This window comes from Theropithecus gelada, chromosome 3 (assembly GCF_003255815.1).
Source record: "Theropithecus gelada isolate Dixy chromosome 3, Tgel_1.0, whole genome shotgun sequence".
In the NCBI taxonomy this organism is placed as follows: domain Eukaryota; kingdom Metazoa; phylum Chordata; class Mammalia; order Primates; family Cercopithecidae; genus Theropithecus; species Theropithecus gelada.
Window position 1 is genome coordinate 56260179 of NC_037670.1, and position 20801 is coordinate 56280979.

General features: G+C 48.1%; 1 protein-coding gene and 1 pseudogene across 2 annotated transcripts; both read left to right on the plus strand.

The window, feature by feature from the left end:
• The first annotated feature begins 5660 nt into the window (after nt 1-5660).
• LOC112621611 (putative uncharacterized protein FLJ46235) lies at nt 5661-16701 on the plus strand. Its single transcript, XM_025381058.1, has 5 exons — nt 5661-6443; nt 7313-7377; nt 15696-15753; nt 15852-16174; nt 16547-16701. Exons 4-5 carry the CDS (start codon nt 15928-15930, stop codon nt 16699-16701), a joined length of 402 nt encoding a protein of 133 aa, XP_025236843.1. The 5' UTR covers nt 5661-6443; nt 7313-7377; nt 15696-15753; nt 15852-15927.
• Nucleotides 16702-17076: 375 nt separating this feature from the next.
• Nucleotides 17077-18537, plus strand: LOC112621612 (annotated as a pseudogene). Its single transcript, XR_003118755.1, has 2 exons — nt 17077-17349; nt 17554-18537. The product of XR_003118755.1 is annotated as a putative uncharacterized protein FLJ46235 (transcript).
• Nucleotides 18538-20801: the final 2264 nt, after the last annotated feature.

Genomic DNA, 20801 nt, shown 5'->3' on the forward strand with positions numbered 1-20801 from the left:
AAAAGAAATTTAATAAAATAAAATAAATATAGCCGGGCATGGTGATGCGTACCCATGGCCCCAGTTACTCAAGAGGCTGAGGTGGGCAGATCTCTTGAGGCTAGGAGTTTGAGGCCAGCTTGGGCAACATAGCAAGACTTCTCTCTCTGCAAAAAATTTTTTTAAAAAGCCTGACATGGTGGTACTTGCCTGTATTCCCAGGTATTGGGGCGGCTGAGGCAGGAACATCTCTTGAGCCCAGTTGATCAAGACTACAGTGAGCTATGATTATACCACTGCACTCCATCCTGGGTGACACAGTGGGATGCTGTCTCAAAATGCAAATGAAATCTCAGGTCAGACCAGTCCCTTCTAGGCTATGTAGGCCTTGTAACCACATAGTGGCATGATCGGGTTTGTGTGGCTATGGATGAGGAGACCCCTGCCTGATTGTCGTTGGCTATGTAATCAGTTTATTTTTCAATACAGTAATTAAATATATTTCATCATGGTCTCAGATATGTGTGGATTTTGGAATTCCCCTTGGAACAGGTTGTAACATCTTATTTGCTCCATCATTCCGTAATTTTTTAATCTGATCAGTTTTGAATAAGATCAGAATTGATATTAGACTACCTAGTCAGTTTTGATTATTGAGAAAATGAAATTTTTTCATTGTGTTGTTTGCACTTTATCCAAGATTGGTGTCATGTTGGGTAAATCTAATCAATACTTGAACAAATGCAAAATTAGAGCTTTATCATGAAATACTATGTCATTCTTGAAGAAGATGCCATTTCTTTTCTTTTTTTTTTTTTAAGATAGAGTCTTGCTGTTGTCACCTAGGCTGGAGTGCAATGGTGCGATTTTGGCTGGCTGCAACCTTTGCCTTCTGGGTTCAGGCAATTCTCCTGCCTCAGCCTCCCAAGTAGCTGAGATTGCAGGCGCCTGCCACCACACCCTGCTAATTTTTGTATTTTTAGTGGAGACAGGGTTTCACCATGTTGGCCAGGCTTGTCTCAAGCTCCTGACCTCAGGTGATCTGCCTGCCTCAGCCTCCCAAAGTGCAGGGATTACAGACGTGAGTCAACACGCCCGGCCTCCATTTCTTTTTTGCAGTCTTTAATAAACAGCTGCTATCTTTGCAGACTTGCTATTTAGGCACTTAGAAATTTTTCACTAGAATGCGTGTGAAGAAAGACCATGGGTATTTGTAATGAATTTAGCATTCATTATTTGACTACATGACTGTCCCCAGAGCTGTAACTTTACTAATGAAGTTTTTAGAAGCCACTTAGCTAGCAACTGAGCCTAACCAGCCACTCACCCTCCTTATTCAGTGCTCTTTTGTTCTTGCCTATTTCTCCTCCAACTTGGCTACACTCACAAAGTGATACAAACTTGCATTTGTTTTCTTTCCTTTTTAGAGACAGGGTCTTGCTCTGTTAGGCTGCAGTACAATGACATGGTCATGGTTCACTGTAGCCTCAAACTCCTGGGCTCAAACAGTTTTCCCACTTCAGTCTCCCAAGTAGCTGGGACTACAGACATGTGCCACCATGCCCAGCTAATTTTTTCATTTTTTATCATAGAGATGGGATCTTGCCAGGTTGCTCAGACTGGGCTCAAAACTCCTGACCTCAAGTGATCCTCCTGCCTCAGCCTCCCAAAGTGCTGGGATTACAGGCTGGCATGACCACCTGTGCCCAGCCCCCTATTATTATTATTTTAAATAATAGCTTTATTAAAATATTATTCACATGCCATTCACTTTATTTATTGAAATCTGCAATTCAGTAGGTTTTAGAATATTCAGAGAGCTGTGCATCGATCACCACAGTGACTTTTAGAACCTTTTATTACCCTGTAGAGAAATCCATACCCCTTGGCCACTACCTTCTACTCCCCCCACCTGCCTTGGCCTCCAGCCTTAGGCAACCTTTGATTCATTTTTTGTCACTATGGATTTGCCTAATCTGGTCAAATGGAATTGTACAATATGTGATCTTTTGTGGCTTTTTTTTTTCCCTCTTAGCACAACGTTTTCAAAGTTTCTTTATGTCATAGTGTGTATCAATGTTTCATTCCTTCTGTGGCTGAGTAATATTCCGTGGTAGAGACACGCTGTGTTTTGTTTATCTGTTCATCAGTTGGTGGATATTTGGGTTGTTTCCATGTTTTGGCCACTGTGAATAATGCTGCTATGAAGATTGTTGTACAAGTTTTTGTGTGGACATATATTTTTATTTTTCTGGGATATATGCCTAGGAGTGAAATTGTTGCATTATATGATAACTATACGTTTAGCCTTTTGAGAAACTGCCAGACTGTTTTCTAAAGTGGCTACACCAGTTGGGTGCGATGGCTCACACCTGTTGTAATCCTAGCTACTCAGGAGGCTCAGCTGGGAGGATGGCTTGAGCCCATGAATTCAAGACCAGCCTGGGCAAGATAGTGAAACCCTGTCTTCATTTAAAAAAAAAAAGAATCTAATTAAAATGACAAGAAAAGAAATACCCAAAGTGATTACACGATTTTATGTTCCCACCAGTAATGTATGTGGGTTCCAATTCCTCCGCATCTTCGCTGACATTATTATTTTTTTTTCTAGATAGGGGCTTGCTCTGTCTCTCAGGCTACAGTGCAATGATGCCATCACAGTTCACTGCAGCCTTGACCTCCCAGGCACACGTGATTCTCTCATCTCAGGCTCCTGAGTAGCTGAAAATTACAGGTGTACGCCACCATGCCTGGCTAATTTTTATATTTTTTTGTAGTGATGGGATTTTACCCTGTTGCTTAGGCTGGTCTCATACTCCTGGCCTCAAGGGAGCTGCTCACCTCAGCCTCCCAAAATTCTTAAAAAGAATTACAGACTGAGCCACCATGCCTGGCCTTCACCAACATTTGTCATTATGTTGTTTTTTTTTTTTTTTTTTTTTTTTAATACCTTAAAGCAATATAAGAACAAGTGTCTTCAATTATAGGAAACAGTATAATCCCAGGGCATTGGGAGGCTAAGACAGGAAGATGTGTTGATGCCAGGATTTTGTTTGTTTTTTCTTTTTAGACAGAGCTTGCTCTGTCACCCAGGGTGGAGTGCAGTGGTGCGGCCCACTGCGACCTCTGCCTCCCAGGTTCAAGTGATTCTCCTGCCTCACTCTCCCAAGTAGCTGAGGCTACAGGTACACGCCACTGCTGCCCAGCTAATTTTTGTATTTTCAGTAGAGTCAGAGTTTCACCATATTGGCCAGGCTGGTCTCGAACGCCTGACTTTAGGTGATCTGCCTGCCTTAGCCTCCCAAAGTGCTGGAATTACAAGCATGAGCCATCATGCCCAGCCTGATGCCAGGAGTTTTAGACCAGCCTGGGCAACCTAGCAAGACCTCATCTCCACAGAATATTTAAAAATTAGGCCCCTACCCTGCCTATTGAGAACCAAAAGAAGGATCCAAATTCTCCCTAGCTCAACTCTAGCCATTTCCTGATTGCTTCATCAGCAAGGAGCTGGTTATTGGGCTGTCCAGGCCTCCCAAGTGACTCAGAAATGAGGTGAGGGAGTTTTCCTGCTGCTCCACTCTGTGAGGAGTTGGAGGATGATGTTGACTCGTTTGCAGAGAGAGATGCCTTGTAGGCACCTTGGGATGGAGGGGACCCTGATCCCAATGTTGTTTTTTTCTTTAGAAACAGGACCTTGCCCTGTCATTCAGGATGGAGTTCAGTGGTCCAATCACGGCTCACTGTAGCCTCAAACTCCGAGGCTCAAGCAGTCCTACCACATCAGCCTTCCCAGTAGCTGGGACCACAGGTGAGCACCATGACACTCAGTGAATTTTGTTTTGATTTTTTTGTAGAGATGGGGCCTCACTATGTTGCCAGAGCTGACCTTGAACTCCTGCACTCAAGGGATTTTCCTGCCTTGGCCTCCCAAAGTATTGGTATTACAGGCATGAGCCATTGTGCCCACTGTCTCTGGTTCTTAACCTTCTGCCTCCCTCTTCCACTTTTAAAGAATGCTTGTAATTACATGGGCTCTCCTAGATACTCCAGGATAATCTTGTTTTAAGGTCAGCTGATTAGCAACATTAATTTTATCTGCACTCTTAATTCCCCCTTCCTATGTAATTGTGCTGTGTAACATAGGACATGAGCAATTGGTGGGGGTGGGGGTTATTACTTTGGCCACCACGGTAACTGTTTTGTGCCAGGTACTGAGCTAAGCACTGGTGAATTAAGCATGAATAACACACTCAACCTAATCTCCATCCATTCATGGGAGGAGCACCTCACCTGCCATGCTCCTGAGAATCTTGGGAGTCAAGGAAGTCTTCTGTGAGGAGGTGATGCCAAAGCAGACAAGTGACAGAGGAGCCGAAGCTAGCCAGGAAGAGAGTAGAGGTTTAAGGGGAAGTGTATTATAAGCAGAGGGTATCACCCACTTCAGAGACTCCCAGAGGAGAAAGAGTGCATTCAGGGGACAGATGAGGCTCAGTTGGACTCCATAGCAGGTGAAATGGAGTAAGGCTGCCTTGCAAGGCAGGGCAGAGCAGGGGCTGTTAAGGAGTTTGGACTTAGGGTAGGTTTATCAACTGAGTAGCTGCTTCAGACCCATTGGACAAGGTCGGTTCCAATGTACAGGATGGCAGATAGTAGGTTTTTGATTACTGTGGCACCTCAGAATGATATTTGGCCTCGTGGTAGTACGTAGCCTATGAAGGCTGTTGCTATGGTTGTGAGTAGGAGAATAACACCAATATTTCAGGTTTCTAAGAGGAATCTCCAAGGCAAGGACAAGTGATGTAAATGGGGGAGTAACGTGATGAGATTCATGGATTAGAGACATGGCTCAGGCTGCTGTAGAGAAGGCACCAGGGGGAACAGATGGCTCAGTGGGTGTGCAGGAGACCTCTCACTGAGTTTAGGGAGAGGTTTTTAAAATAGAAGAAGTTTGAGAAATTTAAATGATGGGGGGATAGGTTAAAGATACAGGAAAGTGGGAGGAAGAACTGACAAGTGAGGTTCTTGAGAGGGCAGGAGAAGAGGAGATTCCCACAGGGGAATTAACACTTTCTTTTCTTTTTCTGAGACAGGGTCTCACTCTGTCCACCCAGGCTGGAGTGCAGTGGCATGATCTTGGCTCACTGTAGTGTAGACTTCCCAGGCTCAAGGGATCCTCCCACCCCAGACTCCCAAGTAGCTAGAACTACAGGTATGCACCACCACCACACCTGGCTAATATTTTTCTTTTTTCAGTAGACACAGTGTCTCACTATGTTGCGCTGACTGGTCTCCAACTCCTGGCCTCCAGCGATCCTCCTGCCTAGGCTTCCCAAATTGCTGGGATTACAGGCGTGATCCACCATGCCCAACCTCTACTAGTTCTGTATTCTCTAAAGTTGTCTTTATTTTATGCTAGTGTGTCCCTCATTATGCTGGTCCTCTGTGGAAGTTAATACCTTTTTTTTTTTTTTGAGATGGAGTTTCACTCTTGTTGCCCATGCTGGAGTGCAATGGCGCTGTCTCAGCTCACCGCAACCTCTGCCTGCCAGGTTCAAGTGATTCTCCTGCCTCAGCCTCCCGAGTAGCTGGGATTATAGGCATGTGCCACCATGCCCAGCTAATTTTGTATTTTTAGTAGAGACGGGGTTTCTCCATGTTGGTCAGGTTGGTCTCGAACTCCTGACCTCAGGTGATCCGCCTGTCTTGGCCTCCCAAAGTGCTGGGATTACAGGCATGAGCCATTGCGCCTGGCCAAAATTAATACTTTTTATATTAAATTTACATATATTTATTTTTTTCTTTTTGATACTGGGTCTCACGCTGTCACCCAGGCTGGAGTGCAGTGGCACAACCTCTGCTCACTGCAGCCTCCACCTGCCAAGCTCAAGCAATTCTCTTGCCTCAGCCTCCCATGTAGCTGGGATTACAGGTAAGTGCCACCACACTGAGTTAATTTTTGTGTTTTTTGTAGAGATGGGGTTTCGCCATGTTTCCCAGACTGTTCTCAAACTCCTGAGCTCAAACAACCCACCCACCTTGGCCTCCCAAGGTGCTGAGATTACAGGTGTGATCCACCTTGCTCATTCTAGTTTAAACTTTTGAGTTGATTGTGTCTCCTGATTAGACTCCTACAAATACAGAATTGATTCTAGGAAGGGTACCAGGAGATAGACCCACACAGATAGGATTTGGGAATAGGTTTGGTTATCCAAGGAACAGTGCTGAACTCCTTCCTAATGGGATATAGGATGCTGGTGATTTCCAGGAAGTGACCTCACAATAACTCAAGCTACCACTTACTGTTGATTGTGGTGAAATGCCCGGTGAAGCATATGCCCTGCGAGCTTAGGGGTGCTACAGTTGACCACTGCCGCAGTAAAGATGACTCTGAAGAATGGCATGGGATGGATCCTTTCGAATGCACTTGAGCAGCAGTCTCCAACCACAGGGCCATAGAACCAGAGGTGAGCAGCAGGCGAGTGAGGGGAAACTTCATCTGTATTTCTAGCCCCTCCTATCGCTTGTATGACCACCTGAGCTCCATGTCCTGTCAGATGAGCAGCAGCATTTGGTTCTCATAGAAGCACGAACCCTGTTGTGAAGTGTGCATGCGAGGGATCTAGGCTCTGCACTCCTTATGAGAATCTAATGCCTGATGTTCTATCACTGTCTCCCATCACCCTAGATGGACAGTGTCGTTGCAGGAAAACAAGCTCAGAGATCCCACTGAGTCTACATTATAGTGAGTTGTAGAATTATTTCATTATATATTACAATGTAGTAATAATAGATATAAAGTGCACAATATATGTAATGCGCTTGAATCATCCTGAAATTATTCCCTCCACTCCCAGTCTGTGGAAAAATTGTCTTCCACACATTCACTCTGTTTTTTGGTAGAGACAGGGTCTTAATATATTGCCCAGGCTGATCTCAAAGTCCTGGCCTCAAGTAATATACCTCTCAGCCTCCCAAAGTGCTGAGATTACAGGCATAAGCCACCACCCTCAACCAAGACTGTTTCTTAAACCAAATAAAAATTAAGTGAGATTACTTGAGCCCAGGTGGTCGAGGATGCAGCGAGCCCTCGTTGCACCACTGCTCTCCAGCCTAGGTGACAGAAAATAAAAAATAAAATAAAACTAATGTCTCAAAAAATAAAATAAAATACAAATTAACCCTTTATGACATTCCCAGTAACTTTCCCTCCTAAGTGTTCCCCACAAGTCTTTGAATTTTGTTTAATTTTCACATACCATTTAAGACGTTTAAGAACTTACGTCTGTCTGTGTCATCCCTTTATTTCAAAAGATTGTCTTTTTGTCACTTCCAGCTGGATCTACCATGAAAGACTTCTGAATCCAGGAAGAGAGACTGACCGGGCAACATGTTATTCAGGTACAAAGAGACTTGGACTATAACTCAAAAATGATCAAATGATAGTGCATGCATCAAGTGCAGTGGGAAGCTCTTTTGGACAGTGAGAGAAGCTTCCAGTTAAGGTGACCCTTGAAGCCAAGTCCTGAAAGATGAGGAAGAGTTGTATGAGAGTGGGGAGGGAAGGCGGAGGTGGAGGGATGAAGAATGGGCTGGAATTGGATGGAGTGAGCTGCTCAGGCAGGGAAACCAGCACTGTACAGACCTGAACAATGAAGATGGGCACTTTTGTTCAGGGAATGGTGAATTAAGTGTAGCAGGAATGCTTTGTAGAGACAGTAATTTGCTTGGATGGAATTTTGCCTGGGAGACCTGACTACAGTTTCTAATTTTTTGATGTTATCATCCATCACAGTCCTTGTCAGATAGTTTGGATAGTATAATGATCACAACAACACCAAGCATAATATTTCGTTAATTCTCACAGAATCACAGGTAGGTGCCACAGTTATCCCCATTTTATGAATGAAGTGATGAAGAGTTAGAAATAATGAGTGATTTGCCCAAGCTCACCTGGATATTAAGACTGAGTCAAATGTTGGGTCTGGTCTGACTTTAATGCTTGCTTGAGCACCACGTATTGCCTCTTCTATGCAGTTAAGCAGGTAGACAGGTGACAGAAAAGCCCGTGTTTGTCTCTACTCACACACTTCCGACTGAATGTATGTATGGAGTTTCTACACCAAATTCACCAATGCTCTGGATATTAACTGGGTATGCCACGATTTTATTCTGACACTACCTGGAGTTAGCACAGACCCCACAAGTTAGGGGCTCAGTCCCACGAGACCATCCTCACTTCAGATGCCAGTGGCAAGTCCTAGGTTGTCACCTGTACTTTTGACCAACCTGTTACAAATCAGGTGTTCCCATAACTCTCTTCTTGGGTTTAATAATTTGCTAGAATAGTTTACAGAACTCAGAAAAAGTTTATTTTCTTTTTTTTTTTTTTCCGAGAGAGGCTCTTATTTTGTTGCCCAGGCTGGTGTGCAGTGGTGCAGTCATAGCTTACTGTAGCCTTGACTGCCTGGGCTCCAGTGGTTCTCCCACTTCAGCCTCCCTAGTTGCTGAGACATGCCTGTACCAACACATCTGGCTAATTTCTTTTATTTTTTGCATTGATGGGGTCTTGTTGTGTTGCCCAGGCTGGCCATAAATTCCTGGTCTCAAGTGATTCTCCCACCTCAGCCTCTTGAAGTGCTGGGATTACAGATGTGAGCCACCGCATCTGGCCAGTTCATTTCCTATTACTGGTTCACTGTAAAGGATACATCTCAGAAACAACCAATGAAAGAGATGAACATGCTGGATGCGGTGGCTCACGCCTGTTATCTCAGCACTTTGGGAGGCTGAGGTGGGAGGATCGCTTAAACTCAGGAGTTTCAGACCAGCCTGGGCAACATGGTGAAAACTGTCTCTACAAAAAATAAAAAATAATACTAATAACCGGATGTTGTGTTGTGCCCCTAGAGTTCCAACTACTAGGGAAGCTGAGATGAGAGGACGCCTTGAGCTGGGGACTGGGGAGGCTTAGATTACAGTGAGCTGAGATTGTGCCACTGCACTCTAGCTTGGACAAAAGAGCCAGACCCTGTCTCAAAAAAAAGGAAGATGCCCAGGTCAAGGTAAGTTAGGAGGGGCACAGCGCTCCCATGCCCTCTGTTGGGCATGCCACCGTCCCAGCATCTGTGTTCAGCAACCCTGGAAGCTCTTTAAACCCTGTTCAGGGTGTTTATGTAGGCTTTATTATGCAAGCATGATTGACAAAATCTTTGGCCGTTGGTGATTAAGTCAGTCTCCAGCCCCTCTTCCTCCTGGAGTTCAGTGCATGAGGCTGAAAGTTCCAAGCCTCTAATCATGTGGTTGCTTCCTCTGGCAATCAGCCCTCCTCCTGAAGATCTAGGAGCTTGCAGTCACCCAGTCATCTCAACAACATCCCCAAATGCATTCTTACCATGCTGGAGATCCCAAAGTTCTTAGATGCTCTTGTGTTAGAAACCTGGGACCAAGACCAAATATTAAAACAAAAGATACTCCTATCATGTCTATCACCGAGGTGTTTGTAAGAGCTTTAGAAGCTGTGTGCCAGAAACCAGGGACAGAGATTAAATATATATTTCTTTTCTTTTTTTTGAGATAGAATCTCCCTGTGTCATCCAGGCTAGAGTGCAGTGATGTGATCATAGCTCATTATAGCTTTGATCTCCTGTGATCAAGCGATCCTCCCTCCTCAGCCTTCCAAGTAGCTAGGACTACACTTGCATGTCACCTATGCCCAGCTCATTTTTGTAGAGTCGGAGTTTCACCATGTTGGCCAGTTTGGCCATGTTGGCCAGATGGGATCTTGTTGTATTGCCCAGGCTGGCCACAAATTCCTGGGCTCAAGTGATCCTCCCACCTCATCCTTGTAGAGATGAGATTTAGTTGTGTCACCCAGGCTGATCTCAAACTGCTGGGCGAAATCGATTGTCTCACCTCAGCCTCTCGAGTAGCTGGGACTACAGGCACACACCACCATGTCTGGCTAATATTTTTTTTTCTAGAGGTGGGGGTCTCACTATGTTATTCAGGCTAGTTTCAAACTTCAGGCCTCCTGCCTGACCTCCTGCCTTGACCTCCCAAAGTGTTGGGATTGTGGGTGGGAGCCACCATGCCCAGCAATCACAGGGTCTTTATTAAAGAAAGAGAGTAGGAGATTCAGAAGTGGAGCAGGAGATGTGGTGATGGAAGCAGAGGTAAGAGAGGGAGATTTGAAGATGCTTCACTTCTGGCTTTGAAGATGGAGTCAGGGGCCATGATCTAAGGAATGGGGGTGGCTTCTAGAAGCTGGAAAAGCCAAGGGAGCACTTTCTAGTCTCCAGAAGGAATGCAGCCCTGCTGACACCTTGACTTTAGCCTTAATAGACCTAGTTTGGCCTTCTGGCCCCGAGAACTGTAAGATGGTAGATTTGTGGTGTTTTAAGCCACTAAATGTAGGAAACTGCAAACTATGTTGCAGCAGGAAGAAGAAATGAGCATGAACCCAGGCATGATGGCTAATACCAGTAATCCCAGCATTTTAGGAATTTAGGCAGGAGGATCACTTGAGGCCAGGAGTTCAAGACCAGCCTAGGCAACATATTACGACCTTGTCTCTACAAAAAATGAGAAAAATTGGCCAGGCATGGTGGCTCACTCCTGTAATTCCAGCACTTTGGGAGGTCGAGGCAGGCAGATCACCTGAGGTCAGGAGTTCAAGACAAGCCTGGCCAACATTGCGAAACCCCGTCTCTACTAAAAATACAAAAATTAGTTGGGCATGGTGGCATGTTCCTGTAATCCCAGCTACTTGGGAGGCTGAGGTAGGAGAATCACTTGAATTTGGGAGGTGGAGGTTACAGTGAGCCAGGATTACACCATTGCACTCTAGCCTGGGCAAGAAGACTGAAATTCTGTCTCAAAATAAAATAAAATACTGAAAAAATTAACCAGGCATTATGGCATGTACCTGTAGTCCCAGCTACTCGGGAGGCTGAGGTGGGAGGATTGCTTGAGCCTGGAAATTTGAGCCTGGAAATTTCAGGTTGCAGTGAGCTGAGACTGTGCCACTGCACTCCAGCCTTGGTGACAGAGTGAGATCTTGAAAAAAAGAAGGAAACAAAGAAGACAGAAAAGAAAGAAGAAATGAGCATGGTGAGCATGGGGACAGATGGCCATGTTAAATAGAATGGTCAGGGGTGGCCTCCTAAGTGAAAAGTGAGCAAAGAGTTGAAGGAGGAGAAGGAGCTGGCCAAGGTGCTGAGGGAAGAGGATTGTAGGCAGAAACAACAGAACGAAGTGTCCGAGGTGTGTCTGAGGCTCTGGAAGGAGGCCAGTGGAGCAGAAGGAGAAAGGGAGAGAATTAGGGGAGGGGGCCAGGGATTTGCTGGGTGGGGATCAGTACAGATCACGTAAGCCCCAGGAGGTTATTGCTGGGGCTTTGGCTTTGACTCTGACTCAGATGGGAACTGCAGGAGGGTTCTAAGCAGAGAGGCGACATGATCTGTCTCCCGGTTTAAAAGCATTCTCTGGCTGCTGAGTTGAGAAAAACTGTGGGAAGATTTGGGTAGAAGCATGGGGGCCAAACTGTGGCAACGTCCAGGTGGGAGATGATTTTGGTCCTGACCAGGGTCATGGTAGTGGTGAGAGATGGTCAGAGGAGAGAAGTAGGGGAGGTGGCCCGGGAGCTGCTGGGTGGGGATCTTCAGTACATGCTGAAGATAGTCAACAGGATTTCCTGACAGACTGGATGTGGGGGGTGACAGAAGGCACGGGTCAAGGTTGAGTTTGATTCTTACTGAACTATTAAGAAATTTTAAAAAACACTACTGTCTTTCCCAGTCCTGCCAAGTATGGGATGCTAGATTAAAGAAGTCTCTTCAGGCTCATTGCAGTGGCTCATGCCTGTAGTCCCAGCTGTTTGGGAAGCAGAGATGGGAGTATCTTTTAAGGGCAGGAGTTCAAGACCAGCCTGGGCAACATAGCAAGACCTACTCTTTACAAAAAAATATTTTTCAAAATTTAATAAAATAAGTGTAGCTGGGCATGGTAATGTATACTTGTAGTTTCAGCTACTCCAGAGGCTGAGGTGGGCAAATCACTTGAGGTCAGGAGTTTGAGGCCAGCTTGGGCAACATAGCAAGACCTCTCACTCTACAAAAAAGATTTTAAAAATAGCTAGGCATGGTGGCACTCAACTGTAGTACCACCTGCTGGGGAGCTGAGGCAGGAAGATGGCTTGAGCCCAGGAGGTCGAGGCTGCAGTGAGCTGAAATCACACCACTTCACTCTAGCCTGGGCAAAAGACAGAGACTTTGTCTCAAAAAAAAATAAAAAGTATTAAATCAACATGTAATGATTTTATTATTAATATGTAATTAAAAATATTTTTAAAATTTTGTCTTGTATTATACCAACATGTAATGGCTTTATTAATACGTGATGAATGATATTTTAAAAATTTTATTGTCTAGTTTTAATGTAACTATTTATATAAAGAAATAGTTTTAGATATCTTCCATAAAGTTAAAAAATGTAAAGGGATGCTAGACCCCAAAAGGCTGAGAACTTCTAGTTTAGAAATATTCAGAGTAAGTCACATACAACTTGCTACTTGAACTATTTTTTTCTTTCTTTTTTTGTTTTAGGAGATGAGGTCTCACCCTGTCACCCAGGGTGGAGTATAGTGGTGCTATCACAGTTCACTGCAGCCTTGAACTCCTGGGCTAAGGATCCTCCTGCTTCAGCCTCCTGAGTAGCTGGGACTGTAGGTATACATGACGACAGTTGGCTAATTTTTAAATTGTTTTGTAGACATGGAGCCTCACTTTGTTGGCCTGGCTGCTGTCAAACTCCTGACTTCAAGTGACCCTTCTACCCCGCCACCCATCCTAGAGGTATGAGCCACCACAACGAGCACTTGTTCAATTTTCTAAAGAAATAAAAAATTTCTAAAGTAAGGCTGTGGGATGATGGCAGGAAGATAAAAGTAGAAAAACAGAAGAATAAGTTCAAGTGGCTTATTCACACATATTCTTTTGACAACAAAAAAACTTTTAGTATATATGTTCCTTACAAACAAACAAAAGGTAAATAAACAATGTTGTATGGGAACTTCAACACACACTGTACAATATTCCCACTTTGCTGACATCAATTATGGAAATTCTTTGTGGTTTACTTGACTATCACTATCAGTATTTTGCTTCTCTGATCACTTTTATCAACTTCCTCATCTGTTAACTTCTCTTCAAGGTACGTCATATCATGACATACTGCTGCTGCATGAACATGACCAGTGTCTTCCTATTAAACATGTAGAATGCTTTCCTAATTTCTTTTTTTACCCTCTGTCTGTTTTGCATATTTCTTACCTTTATTGTCAAACTCCAGAAAGTCAGTCGTACTAATTTATCACCATTTGCTTCATTAATTTATACTTTGCTTATATGGAATTTTACCCAACAGGCCTCATTAAAATTTCTAACCTGTTTGTTTTGTTTTGTTTCTGAGACAGTGTCTTGCTCTGTTGTCCAGGCTGGAGTGTGGTAGTGCTATCACAGTTGACTGCAGCCTCAACCTCCCAGGCTCAAGCGATCTTCCCATCTCGGCCTCCCATGTGGCTGAGACTATAGATGCTTGCCACTATGCCCAACTAATATTTGGAATTTTCCTATACGTGGGTTCCAGAGGGGTGACGGCGAAATGTGAGTAAGCATGGATTTTGGTATATGCAGGGATTGGGGGGCTGGAACTAATTCTGTCTGTATACTGAGAAACGACTGTATATGTTTTTACGATTGTGCTGTAGGACACATACTGTTGCATAGCCTTGAAAATAATTTTTAACTGAGTGGAATAATAATAATATTGATAAAAGTAGCAGCTGGCCAGGTGTGGTGGCTTACACCGGTCATCACAACACTTTGGGAGGCTGAGGCAGGAGGATGGCTTGAGGCTAAGAGTTTGAGATAGGCCTCGGAAACAAAGGGAGTCACCATCCCTACAGAAAAATACGTGAATTACAAGCATGTTCCTGTAGCCCCAGCTACTTGGGAGGCTGAGGTGGGAGGATCGCTTGAGCCCAGGGAGGCTGAGACTACAGTGAGTCATGATCAGGCATCTGCACTCCAGCCTGGGTGACAGAGTGAGACCCTGTCTCAAAACAACAAAAAAAGCAGCAGCTAACATCAACTGACCTTTTACCAGATGCCTATTAATACCATGGTTTAATTTCTTATAATTGTTTCTTTCAGTTAACCACTCTGTCTTCAGTTACTCCCAGATTTTCACTGTGTTTGTACAGATGACCTTTTGTTTAGATTGAATTGTCACCCCAAGGTATTTCCAGAAATAAGATTACTGTGAGTCGTGGTGAATGGACATTCTCATTACCCTTGATGTAAATTGACAAGGTTTTGGGTGCCTCCCAGCTATAATCTCAGCACTTTTGGAGGCTAAGACAGGAGGATTGCTTGATGCCAAGAGTTGGAGGAGGCAGTTTGGCAGTATGGTGAGACCCTGTCTCTATTATTTTAAAAAATTGTCAAGCCTTACCCTGGAAGGCTTATATACAATTTAAACACCCCTCATAGTATAAGAAAGTGCCCATTTCACTGCACCTTTGCCAGCACAGGGTATTATAATTTAATAAGTCATTTTTTGTTTGATTATTTTAAATAGGTAAAAGACCTCATATTACTTTACTTGTTACATTTTGACATCTTTCCTTAGCTTATTAGCTCTGTTTCTTTTCTGTCTGTCAATGGTGGTGGTTGTTGTTTTGTTCTTTGAGACAGCGTCTTGCTCTGTCACCCAGGCTTGACTGTAGTGGCATAATCATGACTCACTGCAGCCTTGATCTCCCAGGCTCAAACTTCAGCTTCCTGAGTAGCTGGGACTACAAGTGTGCACCACCACTCCCAGCTAAGTTTTTTCTTTTTCTGGAAAGAGACAGGATCTCACTGTGTTGTCCAGACCGGTCTCTAGCTCCTGGCCTTAAGCAATCCTCCTGCATTAGCTTCTCAAATTGCTGGAATTTCAGGTATGAGCCACCATGCTTGGCCTGGGCTAGTCCTGTTTTCTCTAGAGTTCTCTTCACTTGGTGCTAGCCAATCTCTCATTATGCTATTCCCCTGTTACAATGAATAATTCTCTGGATTAAATTTTACCACTTTAAAGTTTTGAGAGGTTTATGTCTCCTGATTGGACTCTGACTAATATGCTCGGAAGGGTCCAAGGAGATAAACCCACACAAATGGGATTTGGGCATAGGTTTGGTTTTCCAAGGGACAGTGCTGAGCTCCTTGCCAATGGGAAATGGGATGCTGGTGATTTCCGGTAAGTGACCTCACAGTGACTCAAGCTACCACTTACTATTGATTGTGATGAAATGCCAACTGAGGCACATGCCTTGGGAGCTCAGTGGTTGCTGCACTTGACTGCTATGAAGACTGGTGTGGGAAGGGTCCCTTTGCATGCACTTGAGCGGGGGTCCCCAGCCCCTGAGCCATGGAGCTGTAAGGAGCCACACAACAGGAGGTGAGTGGTGTCGAGTGAGGGAAGCTTCATCTGTATTTACAGCCACTCCCCTTTGCTCACATTCCCGCCTGAGCTCCACCTTCTCTCAGGTCAGCAGCAGTATTAGATTCTCATAGGAGCACACACCCTGTTGTGAACCGTGCATGTGAGGGATCTAGGTTGTGCTGTCCCTATGAGAATCTAATGCCTAATGATCTGTCACTTTCTCCCGTCATGCTCAGATGGGACCATCTAGTCACAGGAAAACAAGCTTAACATGCCCACTGATTCTACATTATGGTGAGTTCTATAATTACTTTACTGTATATCACAATTTAATAGTGGAAATAAAGTACCTAATAAATGTCAATGTAATATGCTTGAATCTTTTGGCCCAGGTCTTGCCTCCCGGCAGCCTCTCCAGGCCCAGAACTTTCTCCAGTTGGCCTTTACAGACCAAGCTTGTGACTCACAATGGTCTGTTTAGGCCCATACCCTACCTTACAGCAGTCTTTGCGCATGAGGCTACTGCTTTACAACAGCATCCACAGGCCCAGCTCCAACGTTATGACAGCCTCTTTAGGCCCAGCTCCAGCCTCCCAGTCTTCTCTCCAGGCCCAGAACTTTCTCAAGTCAACCTCACCAGACCCAGCTCCTGCCTCTCATTGCCATCCCAAGGGCCAGCTTTTTCCTCAGGGCCACCTTCCAAGACCCAGCTCCTGTTTTACAGTGGCCTCTTGAGGCCCATCTTCTGACTCCCGGCAGCCTGTACAGGCCCAGCTCCTGCCTTACAGTAGCCTCTTTAGTCCCAACTCCTGCCTCTTTGCAGGAGGCCCAAATGTCCTCAAGTCTAGGCCACAAAATCCAGGCCCAAAATATCCACAAGTCGGCCTCTCAAGGCCCTGCTCCTGCCTTTCATTGGCCTCTCCAGGCCCAGCTGCTGCCCCTAGATGGCCTCTACAGGCTGCGCTTTTACTTCTGGCTGTGCCTGGAGGCCCAACTCCTGCCTCAGAACAACCTCTTTTGGCTCAGCTCCTGCCCAGCTCCTAGTGGCCTTTGAAGACCCAAAAGTGCCTCAAGTCAGACTTTCCAGGTCCACCCTCTGCCTCCCAGTGGCCTGGACAGGCCCAGCTCCTACGTGACAATGGCCTCTCCAGGCCCAGCTTTTGCCTTACGGACATCTTCCCCAAACAAGCTCCTACCTGCCTCCTGGCCACTTTGATGGGCCCAGATCCTGCCTCACACTAACCTCATTACGCCCAGCTCATGCCTCACTGTGGCCTGTCCACACCCAGGTCCTGCCCCCCGACAGCCTGTCCGTGCCCGAAACTTCTTCAAGTCAGCCTCTCCAGTCACATCTCCTGCCCAGCATTGGCCTCTTTAGGCAGAGCTCATGCCTTGGTGGCCTCTCCAGGCCCAGCTCCTGCATCCTGGCAGCTTCTGTAGACCAAGAACTTTCTCAGGTCCGCCATCCCAGGCCCAAGTCCTGCCTCCTGTCAGCCTCTATAGGCTCAACCTCTGCCTCACAGGAGACTTTCCTGGCCACCTAGGCCAAACTCCTGCCTTTCAGCAGCCTCTGCAGGCCCAGCTCCTGCCTCTCAATGACCTCTCTAGAGCAAGCTCATGCCTCACAGTGGCCATTCTGGCTCAGCTTTTGCCTTTTGGCAGCATCTCCAGGCCCAGAACTTCCTCAAGTGGGCCTCTCCAGGGCTTCCTCAAGTGGGCCTCTCCAGGCTCAGCTCTTCCTCCCGGCTGCATCTCCAGGCCCACCTCCTACCTTACAACAACCTCTTTCAGCTCAGCTCTTGCCCAGCTCCTGGCAGCCTTTATAGGCCCAAAGCTTTCATTCTCCAGCACAACCTGCCTCCCAGCAGCTTAAATAGGTCCAGCTCCTGCGTGACCATGGCTTCTCCAGGCTCAGCTCTTGCCTAACGGAGTTCTTCCTTGGCCAAGTTCCTGCCTGCCTCCCAGCAGGCTCAAAAGGCCCAGCTCCTGCCCTCGACAGTCTTTCCAGGCCAAAATCTTCCTCAGGTCGGCCTCTACAGGCTGGTCTCTTGCCTCACACTGGCCTCTCCAGGCCCAGCTCCTGCATCTTGGCAGCCCATCCAGGCCCAGCTCTTGCCTCGTGGCAGCTGCCCCAGGCCAAGTTTCTGACTGCCTGCCAGCAGCCTCAACAGGCACAGCTCCTCCCTCACACTGGCCTGCTTAGGCCCAACTCATGACTGTCAGGCCCTATCCAGGCCCAGTGCCTGCTTTCTGACTGACTCTTGAAGCCCAAAACTTCCTCAAATCAGCCTTTTTAGGCCCACCTTCTGTCTACTGTCGGACTCTACAGGCCAGCCTCTGCCTCACAGTGGACTCTCCAGACCCAGATCATGTCTTACTGTGGCATCCTCAGGTGAAGATCCTGCCTTTCGGCAGCTTCTACAGGGCCGTCTCCTGCCTTCCAATGGCCTCTTTAGGCCAAGCTCATGCCCCATGGCGACTTTTCCAGGCACAGATTTTGCCTTTTGCAGCCTGTCCAGGCCCAGAATGTCCTCAACTCGGCATCTCTGGGACGAGTTCATTCTCCCGGCTGCATCTACAGACCCATTTCCTGCCTCAAAACAACTTCCTTTGGCCCAACTCCTGCCAAGCTGCTGGCAGCCTCTGTAGGCCAGAGACTTCTTAAAGTAAAGCTTTCCAGGCCCACCTTCGGCCTCCCGGCAGCCTCAGCAATCAAACTATTCCCTCATGGCAGCTACAAAAAGCCAAGTTTCTCCCTGCCTCACGACATCCTCCGAAAACTGAGCATTTGCCTCACGGCAGCCTCCCCAGGCCACAAATCTGCCTGTCTCCCAGCAGTCTTGACAAGTCCAGCTGCTGCCTCACAATGGCCCCTTTAGGCCCAGCTCATGCCAAAAGATGGACTCTCCAGGGATAGCTATTGCCTCCTGGCAGCCTCTGCAGGCCCCAATTCTCCAAAAGTTGGCCTCTTCCAACCCAGCTCCTACCTCATGTCAGCATACACAGGCCCAAACTCTACCACACAGTGGCCCTTCCAGGCCCACCTGATCATGGCCTCCTCAAGTGAAGCTCCTGCCTCACAATGGACTCTGTAGGCCAAGCTCATGTGTCCCGGTGGCCTTTCCTAGTTTAACTTATGCTTTTTGACGCATACTCCAGGCCCAAAACTTCCTCCATTCAGCATGTCCAGGCCAAGATCTTCCTCCCAAAGGCCTCTGCAGGCCCAAATCATCCTGAAGTCAGCCTCTGCAGGCCCAGGTCCTGCCTCCCAGTGCTGTGTAGGTCAAGCTAATGCCTCACAGCAGGCTTTCCAGGCGGAGCATTTGCTTTTGTGTATCCTCTCCATGCCCTCAAATTACTCCAGTCGGTCTCTCTAGGCCCAGCTCTTCCTCCCAGCATCCAAATTGTCCTCAATTCGGCCTCTCCAGGACCAACTCCTGCCTCCCTGTGGCCTCTTTAGGACCAACTGATTCTACATAACGGATTTTCCAGGCCCAGTTTTGCCCTGTGCTTCCGAAGGCCCAGAACGTCCTCATGTCGGACTCACCAGACCCATTTGCTGCCTCATGATGTTCTCCACTGGCCCGGGCCTTCCTTGCGACTGTGTTTATAGACCCGACTTCAGCCAGACAAAAACCTCTGTGGACGTAGCCCCTGCCCAGTTCCTGATGGCCTGTATATGCCGAAAACTTCCTCAACCCAAGCTCCTCAGGACACATGGGAGTCTCTGCAGGCCCAAATCATCCTAAAGTCGGCCAATCCAGGTCTAGCTACTGACTCCTGACGGCCTCTGTAGACCCAGTCTGTGCCTCATGGTAACCTCCTCAGACCAAGATCTTCCTCCTGGCTGCATATACACGCCCAGCTTCAGGCTCACAAAAACAAACTTCTTTTGGATAAGCTCCTGCACACCTCCTTCCAGCATCTGTAGCCCAGAAACTTTCTCCAGTGAAGGTGTTTCGGCCTCCCCAGTCCAGAGCTCCTCCTACCTTTTGGTAGCTTGGACAGGCCCCGCTTCTGCCTCCCAGAGGCCTCTTTAGGCCCAGCCCATTCGACAAGCGGAATGGCCTTTCCAGGCCCAGTCTTTGCCTTTTGGCGGCCTCTCCAGCCCCAGAATTTCCTCAGGCCACCCTCTCCAGGCCCAGCTCCTCCTGCCTGCCACTGGCCTCTTCAGGACCAGCCCCGCTCATGCCTCTTGGTGGTCTTCCCAGGCCGCGCTTCTTATATCTGGCGGACTCCTCAGGCCCAGGACTTGACCTCCAGTCCGCCTCGCCAGGCCCAGCCTCCTGCCTCCCGAAGGCCTGCACAGGCCCAGCCTCTGCCTCCCAGCGGACTCTCAACGCCCAGCTCTCGCCTGACTGCGGCCTCCCCAGGCCAGAGCTCCTCCTGCCTTTGGGCAGCTCTGCCGGGCCCCGCTCCTGCCTCCCAGTGGCCTCACTAGGCCCCGCTCATTCGTCACGGGGAACGGCCTTTCCAGGCCCAGCCTTTGCCTTTTGGCGGCCTCTCCAGGCCCTGAACTTCCTCAGGCCGGCCTTTCCAGGCCCAGTTGCGGCCTCCCAGCCTCCCGTCCAGGCCCAGCCCCTACTGCTCCTGGCTGCGGCCACAGGCCCAGCCCCGACCTCAGGACAACCTCTCTGGACTCGGCTCTGGCCCAGCTCCCGCTCTGCGGCCTTTGTAGGCCCCATAAGTCCTGAAGCCGGGCCCCACCGTGGCCTCTCCGGGCCCGGCTCCTGCCCTCCGACGGCGTCTCCACGCCCCAGACTTCAGCCAGCCTCTCCAGGCCCAGCTCCTCCCGGCGGCCTCTGCAGGCCCACGCTGGCCTCGAGTCGGCCTCTCCAGGGCTCGCTCGTGCTCCCGGCGGCCCCTGCGGGCCCCACTCGTCGCCCAGTCGGCCTCCGCCGGCCCAGCTCCTGCCTCTCCGCGGCCTCTCCAGCTTCCAGACTTCCTCAGGCCAGCCTCTCCAGGCCCAGCTCCTCCTGCCTGCCACTGGCCTCTTGAGGCCCAGCCCCGCTCACGCCTCTGGGCGGCCTCCTAGGCCCAGGACTTGACCTCCAGTCGGCCTCGCCAGGCCCAGCCTCCTGCCTCCCGAAGGCCTGCATGGGCCCAGCCTCTGCCTCCCAGCGGACTCTCCATGCCCTCCATGCTCTTGCCCGACTGCGGCCTTCTCAGGCCAGAGCTCCTCCTGCCTTTGGGCAGCTGCGCCGGGCCCCGCTCCTGCCTCCCAGTGGCCTCACTAGGCCCGGCTCATTCGTCACGGGCAACGGCCTTTCCAGGCCCAACCTTTGCCTTTTGGCGGCCTCTCCAGGCCCCGAGCGTCCTCAGGCCGGCCCGTCCAGGCCCAG